The sequence below is a fragment of the Salarias fasciatus genome, chromosome 18 (assembly GCF_902148845.1).
Source record: "Salarias fasciatus chromosome 18, fSalaFa1.1, whole genome shotgun sequence".
Taxonomy (NCBI): Eukaryota; Metazoa; Chordata; class Actinopteri; order Blenniiformes; family Blenniidae; genus Salarias; species Salarias fasciatus.
The window spans coordinates 3,190,724-3,202,089 of NC_043762.1; the positions used below are offsets into that span (position 1 = coordinate 3,190,724).

Here is an 11,366-nt window from a genome sequence, read left to right on the forward strand (position 1 = left end):
CTTCATGTGGGCTGCCGTGAGGTTGTGGAGGGTTCCTTATCTAGGTCAGAGGAACACTGATAAAACTCTCCGGAGCCACACATCAAAGGGAAACCTGCATTCAAATGCACTGAAATAGGTCACAATAGAGTTAATGTAGCTCTAATGGAGCGACACGAACTTTCCGACAAAACCACTAGCCTGCTTGCGAAACGTGGAACATTTCAGATTTCCCGCAGTGCCAATATTGTGCAATGAAGCTGTGTAACTTTTAAGTAACGAGTAACTTTAAGCAGCGTTGAGTTTCGAACTGGCCGACCATCGCTGACCTCTGTGCTGTGGAGCTGCTGTCTCTCTCCGTCCTGCACATCACGTTAGCGTTAGCTTTATTCGCTAACTGTTCCCACTAAGCTGAGAACGTGAAATACTCCAAAAGGTCTCGGCATGACGAAGCTTTCAGAGTTCCGTTCACGTCTCCGCTGCTCTGGAGTCCAGCGTCGGTGAGCTTTCCGCCACTGCATGCCACGCTTTGCACATGGCTGAGGGAGGCCTGAAGCAGCTGCTCGGCCGTGGAAACCCTCCATGAAGCTCAGTACACACTGCAGAGCTGGTCTGAACACTGCATGAAAGTTGTTTCTTCTGAGCAATTCCCACTTTTCATCAAACGTTTCTGTCAAATTGGTCTGTTTTCAGATGGTTTTCTTTTCAAGTTGAACTGACTGAAACTATCATTCACTGATCGGTATTGACGACGTGCACCTTTAAGTGGTTTTAAAGACGAGGTAGAGGAGGCATAACGAATGTCTGCGTTCATGTTTAGAGACAAAAGTATTTTTAAGAGGCTCATAAGTCGTCTTTGTAGGTCAGCAGGATGTTCTGCTACGTGCGATCTTGTTTCTATGAGGCTTCCTGAAGTCTGGTGTAGAGCTGCAGGTGTGAGGGCCAGTTCAGTATTTACTGAGAAAAACAAGCTGCTAATATTTAAAACTGTGCATGTTAAACTTATCTTTTTACTTCTAATTCATTAAACCTGCATTTAATACCAATTCAAAAGGAGGTGAACACAGGTCCACGAACCCGCCGCCCTAAACAAGACGGAGCAGTACAGGAAATATATGGATCGATTAATTAACCCTCTATAGCCTGGCTTGTTTTTTTGTTTTTTTTTAGAATGTTTAGAAATGTCTCTTCAGTGTGGGACTCTCAGGAAGCTGGTTCTTCACAGATGGACTAACAGGCCAGGCTCTGGGATCTTGGGGTCTGTTTGCATCCTGGAGCTCTGTATCGTTCTTCGTTCTGCTCCCTGGTAATCCAGCTGACTGTGGCCTCAGGAGCTCCTCAGGGACTGGAGTAGGAGCTGCAGGTTCTTGTCTTTGTTTCCCGCAGTGACCGGAGGAGGACCACCTCTCTGAGCTCCATGTTTTCTCCACTTTTACAGACTTTCTGCGATCTTTGACTTGAATGTGTGAACCTTCATCGGTTTTGTCTTGTCATCCACTGATGTTAAAATCTGTCCTCCACCAAACATGTTATTCCTCCCCTCCATCAGTAGCACCGGACAGGGGACATGGACGTTCGTCGTCCTCTGGGAGTCCCTCTGTCTCCCTCAGAAGTGGATTCATACAAGGCAGACTGAGGGGTTATCATTTCATTTCATCTCATTCAAAGCAGTTTCTCCAACCACAGCTCTGCTTGTCTTCAGCTCAGCATCAGACATCAGACGGACTCCTCGTCGTCTGCCGCTCCCAGCAGGACCTGTCCAGTGGATTGGTTCCTGAGTCAGGACCAGGATGAGGGGGACACTTTTAAACTAGGAGTCAAAGAACAACTCCTGGTCCTGTTGCTTGGATACTCGCTGGACCAGGCAGAGGACAATGTTTCCACTTGCTCGGACGTCTGAGAGCTCCAGAGGTTGATCAACTCTCGCCGTAGATATCTCAAAGTTCTGTGGAAGACCTTCGGATCTAACCAAGACCCCATTCATGGGGTTTAAATGGAAGGTCTTTCTTTAGCTTGGCTTTTTTCTGAACAGATCGTCTGAGATTCTCTCTCTCACTGTGATCCTATCAGAGTCTGGATCTCCTGTAGTGGGTCTGGATGGTCCTGTGTTCCTCTTTCATTGTTATTGAAGTTCTCGCTGTCTTCCCATCTATTCAGACCCACAGCGTCAGCTACTTGGGACACTCGGCTGAGTTTTAAACCAAAACTGGTGGCTGGTCATTCATTCCGAGACATGCAGACCACATTACCCAGGAGCTGCTCCAGTTCTTCAGTGGTGAGGTTTAGGGGTTCGTCTGGCTCACAGAGCATAAAGACTAGACTGCTCTGAAGTTAACTGAAGGGATCATCTGAATAAAGCAGCTTGGAGGATTGATAAGGTGATCAATCAGAATGAGGCGATCAGGTGATCAGAATATCTCTTCATCTTGAGAGGCTTCCCTGCCATCCTGGACATTCACTGGTTTTTCTCCTGGTGACTGTTCTTGATCTGGTTCACTGAGGACCATCAGGCTCTGGTTTGAAGCTGCATCTCTTCAGCTGACTCATGATCACCTCTGGCCCTCCTGCTTGGGAAAAAAAAGGACACAGAGCACTTAAATGGGCCGTTTTCTTCTCTGTATCCATTAATTATACATTCAAGTGCTTGTTTATGCATGAGCACATACAGGCATACACACCTGTTTGGCCCACATATTGTTTTGACCTGTGACCTTCACCTGACCTTTGGACTGGATCTCTAACCTCAAACTGCCCTCACAGTTTGTTGGAATGACCCTAATTATCATTTTCTGAGTCCTTCAGCCATAAAATGTATTTCAATCCATGATAGGTGATGGTAAATCAATTCAAAACGTCATCTTTCTGATCAATCACGACTACACCCACCTGGACAGTCCGTCCAGCACTGAGAGTCATGACCTGTGACCATCAGGCTTACCCTGCTGGCTGAGACGCTGGCCATGCGGGTGGATGCCCCTCTCGTGTCCTGGGTTGTGGACCATGGGACAGACTGCAGGACACAGGCCTGCAGGACTTCAGGAAGAGAGAACGTTACTTCTGCCATATTGATATTTTAACTTCTATTCTTCTTGTTCTTCCCACCACGGTTTAAAAAGACATTAAAGACATAAAAGAAGTGTTCGTGTCAGAATGGGAAATGTGGTTTATTGTTAAAGATGAACTGATAAATGGATGAATGAAGAGCTGAAGAAGAAAAGAAAAGTGAACTGATTTTATGCCTCAGATTGCTCATCAGTAGAGTATTTGAGTGTCACTGTTTATTATGTGCTATAAAACAATTACAGTATCTTTTACAGCAGCACAGCATCAGACCATCTTTTTACAGTTAGCCGTAAGATAACGCTGATTATCTCTGTCACGTGTCGTCTGAGATGTCCTCGGCTGATGTGTGAGGGCAGTTCTGGGCAAATGTCTCCCTTTGGTTACATCTCAGCAACTCAGTGAGAAATAACAGCCGTTACTCTGAAAACTTATGGGATCAGATGAAAAAAACAAAGAGTGAGTTTATCTAATTATGTTTATTTTGAGTTTATAGTTCCTCTAAAACAGCAGCAGGTGATTTGTGCTGTTTGTTTAGCAGTGAGCGTCCTGAGGCAGGTGATCTGATCGCAGCAGAGGGGGTTTTCTGCCACCACCGTGGGTTTACCCCGTCATCTTCCCCATCTGACTCAAATACGATGTGGTGTTTCCAAGTGGCTCCTCGCTCTGTGGTGAAACATTTCCTCCCTCAGAGAGTATTTAAACTTCACACTCAGACTCCAGCTTCATCAGCTTCATCCCAGAAGGTCCAGATCAAAGAAGAGACTGACTGCTGACGATGGCGAAGCCGACGGTGTGTGTGTCTGCGCTGCTGCTGCTGCTGCTGCTGGGGATGCTGAGTGAAGGCGGTAAGTCTTTATCAGGGATTCTCTGCTCCACGGCAGGCTTCACGTGTCACATGTGGCTTAACCGATGTGTCTTTCCTTCCAGGTCTTTCACAGTCTGCAGTGCCTTGCTGCACCCGCTACAGTAAAACGCCGATGCCAGTGAAACTGCTGACAGCCTGCACACCCCAGACAGACCTTGGAGCCTGCAACATCAAGGCGATCATGTAAGTAGAGAGAATCTCAAATTATCTCACGGTGATACCACTCAGCTGTGCTGTCGGCCTAACCTCCTCCGTTTCACCGTCACAGTTTCAGGACAGTGAAGAACAGATTGGTCTGTGCCGACCCTGAGAAGCGGTGGGTGAAGAAGGCCATGAAGTCTCTGTCGTGGTACGTCTCTCTCTCTCGCTGCTCGCCACAGACACTGAAACAACACTGATCCAGCACTGAGCACTGTGTGACTCCCCTGTTTTGTCTTTTTCAGCGAAACACTTTGACCTCCATCGATGCTCACAGAGCTCCCAAGAGCCCAAAGACAAGATCAAGATTAAGTGAATGTTCTGTTTCTTATTTCTGTGTATGACTATTCAAGTGTTTTTGTTCCAATCTCAATAAATACAATATATTTTTTGAATCTGTCCTCTCTTGATGATTATTGTTCCTCCCTGGTGGAGAACTGACACCATGTGTGATAAAACAGAAAACTGCAACCGCTTGCTGGGAAAACAATTGTAAAAGGAAGCAGTTGTAATCAAAGAGCAGCTTCCAGTGTACAGGCACGCTGATGAGGTGAACAGAACAGCATGTTGGACAGAGAGACGGGGAAAAAAACATGCTGAGCGTGAAAGAAATGGAAGGAGAATGTGGCCAGTTTAACCAGGAGAGACTGAAGCAGGCAAAGTGGAAAAATCAGACAAAACTGAACTTTAAAAACTCGTATCATTCGCAGCAACACACACAATTTTAAAAAAGACAGCATAATAAATGTTGATGTCATTCTCATTTGACTGAAACAGAGAAAAAAATAAAAAAAAGTAGAGAGGACGGTGGAAAGGAAAACGCTCCCTGCAGGTCCACAAAGGGGCGCAGTTCCGTGGAAGGCCGCCAGGGGGCAGTAATCAGCACACAGGGTCCTCTGAATGGAGCAGCTGAGCGGAGCTCGTTTCCGGCAGGATGACCCGTCCACTGTGTTTGTGGCTGCTGATCTGAATTAAGCGAGTCATACAGGTACAGCTCTCCCTCAGCGGCGTTTTTGTAACCACGATGAAATGAAGCGAGCGGAAGGAGGCATCGCGCCTGAGCATGTGTGCACGCGGAGCTAGCTGGAGCTAGCCGGAGCTAACGGGGTGTCATTATAAACAATGACAGGTCCGAGGAGAAAGACGCTACAGAAGAGCTGCAGGTGAGATTTATCACTTAAAAAGCTGCTCTGTCTATCACTGCGGACCGTTACCAACACGTCCATACCGCATTAGAAAGAGCTTAGAGCTCATTTGTGTACAATTGATGGACTGCTGTTTCAGATTAAGTGGTTTCCGTGCTACCTGGTGACTTCCTTTAGCGTCCCTTGTTGCTGCTAGTAACAGCAGATTGTAAAAACCATTGACTGACATTGGCTACTACAGTCGATGGTAAAAACTGACAGAATTCCGGAGCTTTCCTCATGAGCCGCATTAACAATGAAGTTTAAAGTTTGTTTTAGTTTAGTCTATCCTTGTTTGATGAACATGTGTCAGATCGTGACTGTCACAGTCGCAGCTGCACGCGCTCAGGTCACTGAGGGGGCGGGGCCACCACCCAGGTCACAGCATGACAGGAGTCAGTGGACAGTCACCACTGCACTGAAGCTGGGTCAACCTGTGACCACTGTCAGCGGAGTCTACCTGTCCGCTGTCAGTGGTGACCACCTGTCACGGGCAATGGTTATTCTGCAGTCACCTGCTGCAGATTTCTGTTAGCAAGCGCTCCAAATCATAAAACACCTGTAAGCACAGATGCTGTTTCAGTATTTATTTGTGATCCAGACAGTCTGAACGCGTGTTTCTGCAGTGAGCATGCTCACTGAGCCAGCAGGCTGAGAGCCGAGGGGCCGCCATGAAAGAGGAGTGTGGAGGAGCAGGTCTGTTCGAGGACCCGGACTTCCCGTGTGACGACGCCTCGCTGTTTTCTGACTGCTCCACGCCGCTCAGCAGGCTGCAGGCCAGCATCACCTGGAGGCGTCCTCAGGTCACACACACTCTCATTTCAGCTCTGACTTCTATCAGTTTTTGAGCTTTTCATTGTCGTATTTAACCTGATACAAGTATTTCTAAAGCACATTTGATATTTTTATTGACTAAATCTTTATGGTTTTCTTCAAAGTGAAATATGAGTTTTTAAAATGTGTGTGTGTGTTATTTAAATTCTGCAGGACATCTGTCAGTCAGCAGCTCTCTTTCCTGAAAACATCAACCTGGCTCACGCCAAGCAAGGCCTTCTGGGAGACTGCTGGTTTCTGTGTGCATGCAGCTTCCTGCTGAAGAACAAGCATCTTTTGGACAAGGTGAGTGTGTTGATGTGATTCCACGCTGGATCTGCAGAGCTGTGCCGTGGTAGTAACACTGTTTCCTGCAGGTGTTGAGTCCGGATCAGCCTCAGTGGGGTGACAGCAGATATAAGGGCTCCTTTCGCTTCAGCTTCTGGCAGCATGGACGCTGGTTAGAGGTGACCATCGACGACCGCCTGCCCTGCATCAACGCCGCTCTCTGCTTCTCGCGCTGTCACTCCCCCGATGCATTCTGGGTGCCGCTGCTGGAGAAGGCCTATGCCAAGTACGCATCTTTTTCACGCCTCTCTTTAGGGCCACACAGACTTGTCGATGCTCATGTGCAAACCGCTCCGTCAGGCTTCAGGGCTCGTACGAGCGGCTGTGGGCGGGGCAGGTGTCGGAGGCCCTGGTGGATCTGACTGGAGGCCTGGCGGAGCGATGGAGCCTGGCACGGCCCGGTTCAGACCAGGAGCAGCAGACGGAGCAGGACAGTGATGAAGTGTGGAGGAGGAGACTGGACCTGAACAGTCTGAACCCGGTGAAGGACGCCTGCGCGCTGAGCTGCTCCACTCACAGCTCGGCTGCAGGTCAGAGAAATTTTTATTTACTCTGATAAACAATCCCAAAGCGCAGCTCACAGAACGCTGCAGCCTTGTAGAGGGAGTACGGTGACCCTCCCGCTCTAAAGCAGCTCCGCTAGAAGCCCCTCATGGTGACGACCAGCCTCGTGTTCGAGGCGCCGGTAGCGCTGGGCTGAAGGTGTTGCTGTGTTTCCAGGAGTCAGTGAGCTGGGCCAGTACCACGCCCTGACCGTCACGGAGTGGGTGGATGTGAAGACGGTGACGGACGGTGAAGTTCGGCTGCTGCGGATCAGAAACCCCTGGGGCCGGTGCAGCTGGGCCGGAGCGTGGACGTGGAGGTGAGAGGTCGGAGGTCGTATCGGTGTTTCCTGTTGCTTTTAGCAGATGGTCCCGGAGCTCTGATGCACGTGGAGACCAGTGCTCTTTCTGTAGATACTTTTGAAATGAAACTGCAGTGAAATGTTCACCTCACACCGATGAGAAACTGGTGTCCTCTGAGTGTCGATGTTCTGTTTACGTGTTGTTCGTGCCAGAAGTCTGAATCTGTGAACATCTTTCCACCTTTGTGGAGGTTTTAGTAACCACGTAAATAATCTGGTTTCTTCAGCCGATTTTTCTTTTGTCATGAGAATGCAATCCGCTCCTGTAGCTCGAAGAGATGAATGGCTTCAGACCCTTTATTTTATCTCACAGTAGCAATATTTAGTGGCTGTTTTAGTGGCTGCAGTTTTTAAACTTGATGTCTGGGTAATGGTGGAGTGTGAGCGCTGGCTGAGACCTGAGCGGATCCACAGTTTGAGCAGAACATGAGAGTGGATTGGAGCTTCCATGAGGAATGAAGTCACAGGAGCTGGTGTGTCTGTGTGTGTGTGTGTGTGTGTGTGTGTGTGTGTGTGTGTGTGTGTGTGTGTGTGTGTGTGTGTTCTGCAGCGGTGCCGGCTGGCGCTCCCTGGACCCCGGGTGTGCTGCAGACCTCCAGTCCAGGCTGTCTGACGGGGAGTTCTGGTTGGACGAGGCTGAATTCACGTCCCATTTTGATGACGTGACGTTGGGATACCCCATCAGTGAAGAGGGACACTTAAAAAGCATCTATACAGGTTATTCGTTACCTCTTTGTGTTTTCTTCTACAAGTGTCTGTTTTTAAATTCAAAGCTCTGACAGCTGTGTTGTCCGACAGGAGCCCTGCTGCCACACAGCCACCAGCAGGCCGGCCGCTGGGTTCAGGGCCTCTCTGCTGGCGGCAGCAGGAACAGCAGCAGCTACAGCACAAACCCCAAGTTCTGGCTGAGAGTCCGCGAGCGAGGAGAAGTACTGATCGCCCTGCTGCAGCATCGGAAGTGGAGGAACTCCCAGAAGTCCCCCCAGACGTCCCTCCAGGACATGAAGCACCAGCACTACCAGGCCGTCGCGCTGCACATGTGGAAGGTCTGTCCGCCGCCGCAGTGAGGTCGTCCCGTATCTCTGCAGGTTTTCACCCACTTTCTTCCCCGAATCAGGCGGAGAAGAAGCATTTCAATCTGAGCCGGATGGTGAACAAGCCTCCTCGTGCTTCGACTCGCCGCCACGCCTACGAGAGAGAGGTGGTCCTCCGCGTGGAGCTGGAGCCCGGGTTCTACCTCCTGATCCCCAGCACCTACCAGCCTGGAGCCGAGACCCGCTTCCTCATCAGGGTCTTCTCCTCCTGCCCCACGTCGCTCAGGTAGACCGTTACAGTCCGTCCATCCTCGGTGTGTAACGCCGCCCTTCACCGCAGACTCCTGTCGCCCTCAGCGCGCTGAACAGCCCGGCGCCCTCACTGCCCCCCCCAGCCGACGCTGAGTGGGAGACCAGGTACTTCCGCGGCTGTTGGCTGGAGGGATCGACGGCCGGAGGAAGCAGGAACTTCCAGTCTCACTGGCAGAACCCAAACTTCCCTTTTTCAGTGTGCGACGAGCCGGAGCCGGGGGCAAATGTCAGGATTACCCTGCAGCAGAGCCGCCCGGACAGCGAGCTGCTGCCCATCGGCTTCCACGTCTATAAGGTCAGTCCAGCTGCGGGACGCGGGACGGGATGTGTCTTTATCTCCTGAGGGAGATCACTCTCAACAAACTAGATCTCTGGCTGAGAGCACATCAGTAGATTCATCAAATCAGATATTTTTGATTCTTTTTTTTTCTTTTTTTTTTTTAATTCATCAGCAGACGGACCGGGACCGGGACCGGGACCGGGAGCCCGTGGCCAGCTGTGTCCCTCACTGCTACACGCAGGCCGTCAGTCTGACCTGCGCCCTTCCTCCAGCCGATTACACCGTCGTGCCCTCCACCTATCAGCCCCACTGCTCAGCCAGCTTCACCCTCAGCCTGGCTCGCAGGACTCACAGGTCGGCCCCCGTCAGCGGTACGTCCCATCAGCCTCAGCGTCTCGCTGCAGCCCTCACAATCCACCTTCTCTTTCAGGAAAGTGGTGAAGAGCCAGGAGAAGCTTGGAAAAGCCATTCAGGAGGTGAGCAGGTTTTCTGAAGCAACAGTGAAACGTTTAATTAAACTATTCTTCTCAGATTAAAAATTCAGAGTTCAGAAAATAAAAATAAAACTTTGATCTCTGAGCAGAGTCTTCAACGCAGTTTAGTTGCCACTTACTGTAGATCCGCAGTTCCCAACCTGTGGTCGGGGACCCGCTGGGGGGGCCGCCACAGATGGCAGTTCATTTAGGTTTACACAGCTGTAATTAGACTGTTTAATTTGAAATGCCGTCTGTTTGTGACTGTGTGTCCGCCAGCGCTTGGCTTCATTCAAATCTTGTTACAAATCAGGAAAAAGGAAAAGTCTCTGCTGCTTTTTAGACTTCTTAATGCCTCATATAATCTGTAGTAATGATCTGTGTGGATAAAAACATACATTGAACAGCACTGCAAAAATCCTCAAATGCACACACAAGGCCATGTAGCGATTTGGAAGAGTAAATGGCACAAAGCCTGAAAAAAATAAGAAAAAGAAACATTTATTTCCCAGTTTTATTTATGTGTCATTATATTACAGGCTACAGTCATAACAATTAAAACTATTTTTTATTGCTAATTTAAAGATGTTACTTTATCGGATTACTGGAAATATGTTATGATAATTGAGCTAATATTCTATCACGTTGTTGGCAGATGTGTGTCATCCTACAACTTATCATCAGGAGACACGTGTGCTTTTTTCCACTGTTTTCCCTCCTCACACTTTCAACATTTAAGTGTCTGGCTTTGCGTGGAGGACCCTGGAGGCGGTTCATGTGTGTGTTTTCATGTCTGACTGCAGTCAGAAGATGGCAGCAGTGAATAACCAGTGTGTTCCTCTGGGCGGCAGGTTTCTCACATCTCCGTCATGCAGAGCTCGCTCTCTGGGACCGCGGCTGCTCCGCTGATGTCCGCTCACCTCCCTGTGCCTCTTGGCCCACGATGAAAGAACCAGTTCCGCCATCCACTCTGGCCGCAGAGGCCGTGTGTGCGTGTGCGTGTGTGCGTGTGTGTGTGTGTGTGTGTGTGTAGCAATAGAGGTGGAGAAGGCAGGCAGACTTAGTGGGAATCTGAGAAACCCCCCTTTATCCTGAAGCGCTCAGGCTCCGGGTTGATGGGCGGATACACGCTCATCAGCGATTAGGACATCAGAGGTTGTCGGTGGGCTGGGCTGCTAATGAAGTATGACGGGACCGGCTGGTGTAAACAAACAGCCGCCACTGAAGAAGGCCGCCACCGCTCCGGCTCATTCACTCACTGCTGCGCCCGCCGGCCCAGAACAAAGAGCCCTCTCATCAAGGTCCACACAGAGGCACAGGGGGCAAGGGGCGAGGGGATGGTCTGCCACAGCAGAGCCAACCACACCACACCACACCATACCGTGCCATGCCGTCCCAGAGCCCCCCTCTCCCGGCCCTCGCCCCCCCTACACACACACACACACACACACACACTCTGCTCAACACCCCGCATGCTCCCTCTGCTTCTTAGAGCTTCTCCTTCTCACACCCTCTCACCATCCCCACCAGCACCAGGGAGCCAGGCTGGCCCGGGCAGGGGTCCGGTTCCTCTCCGGCTCCCTTTGTGTCGCCCCAGACACGGTCCACGGCTCCGCTCGGACCGCTCTCTGAAGTGGCCGCAGGAACAGATGACAGGCGGACGGACGGGAAGGGATGAAAGGAGCGCGGCGGCACATCAGAGGCAGCCGGCCCGTATGAAGCGGCCGCCGCTCTCTCTTGTTGTGGTGTGTCTGCGTGCCGGCAGACTGGTGTGTGTGAGCTGAAGTCACTTGAATCCCAGCGGTACGGTGTTGTATGTTTCTGGTCTACGTCTTCAGTATGTCGAATAAAATGTTCAAACATGACAGAAATGATCACTTCATTGGTTATTTAAAAATAATAATACATATCTG

At 50.1% G+C, this 11,366-nt stretch overlaps 2 protein-coding genes across 2 annotated transcripts; both read left to right on the plus strand.

Annotated features, from left to right (window-relative positions):
* Window positions 1-3,718: 3,718 nt before the first annotated feature.
* On the plus strand, window positions 3,719-4,506 carry ccl20a.4 (chemokine (C-C motif) ligand 20a, duplicate 4). The gene is made up of 4 exons (XM_030114172.1): window positions 3,719-3,887; window positions 3,970-4,090; window positions 4,176-4,256; window positions 4,351-4,506. Exons 1-4 carry the CDS (start codon window positions 3,818-3,820, stop codon window positions 4,361-4,363), a joined length of 285 nt encoding a protein of 94 aa, XP_029970032.1. The 5' UTR covers window positions 3,719-3,817; the 3' UTR covers window positions 4,364-4,506.
* Window positions 4,507-5,015: 509 nt separating this feature from the next.
* Window positions 5,016-11,308, plus strand: capn10 (calpain 10). Its single transcript, XM_030114141.1, has 13 exons — window positions 5,016-5,268; window positions 5,916-6,092; window positions 6,277-6,408; window positions 6,480-6,676; window positions 6,751-6,980; window positions 7,171-7,312; window positions 7,905-8,071; window positions 8,153-8,400; window positions 8,472-8,674; window positions 8,746-8,995; window positions 9,153-9,334; window positions 9,411-9,456; window positions 10,305-11,308. Exons 2-13 carry the CDS (start codon window positions 5,961-5,963, stop codon window positions 10,398-10,400), a joined length of 2,025 nt encoding a protein of 674 aa, XP_029970001.1. The 5' UTR covers window positions 5,016-5,268; window positions 5,916-5,960; the 3' UTR covers window positions 10,401-11,308.
* The last annotated feature ends 58 nt before the right edge of the window (window positions 11,309-11,366 follow it).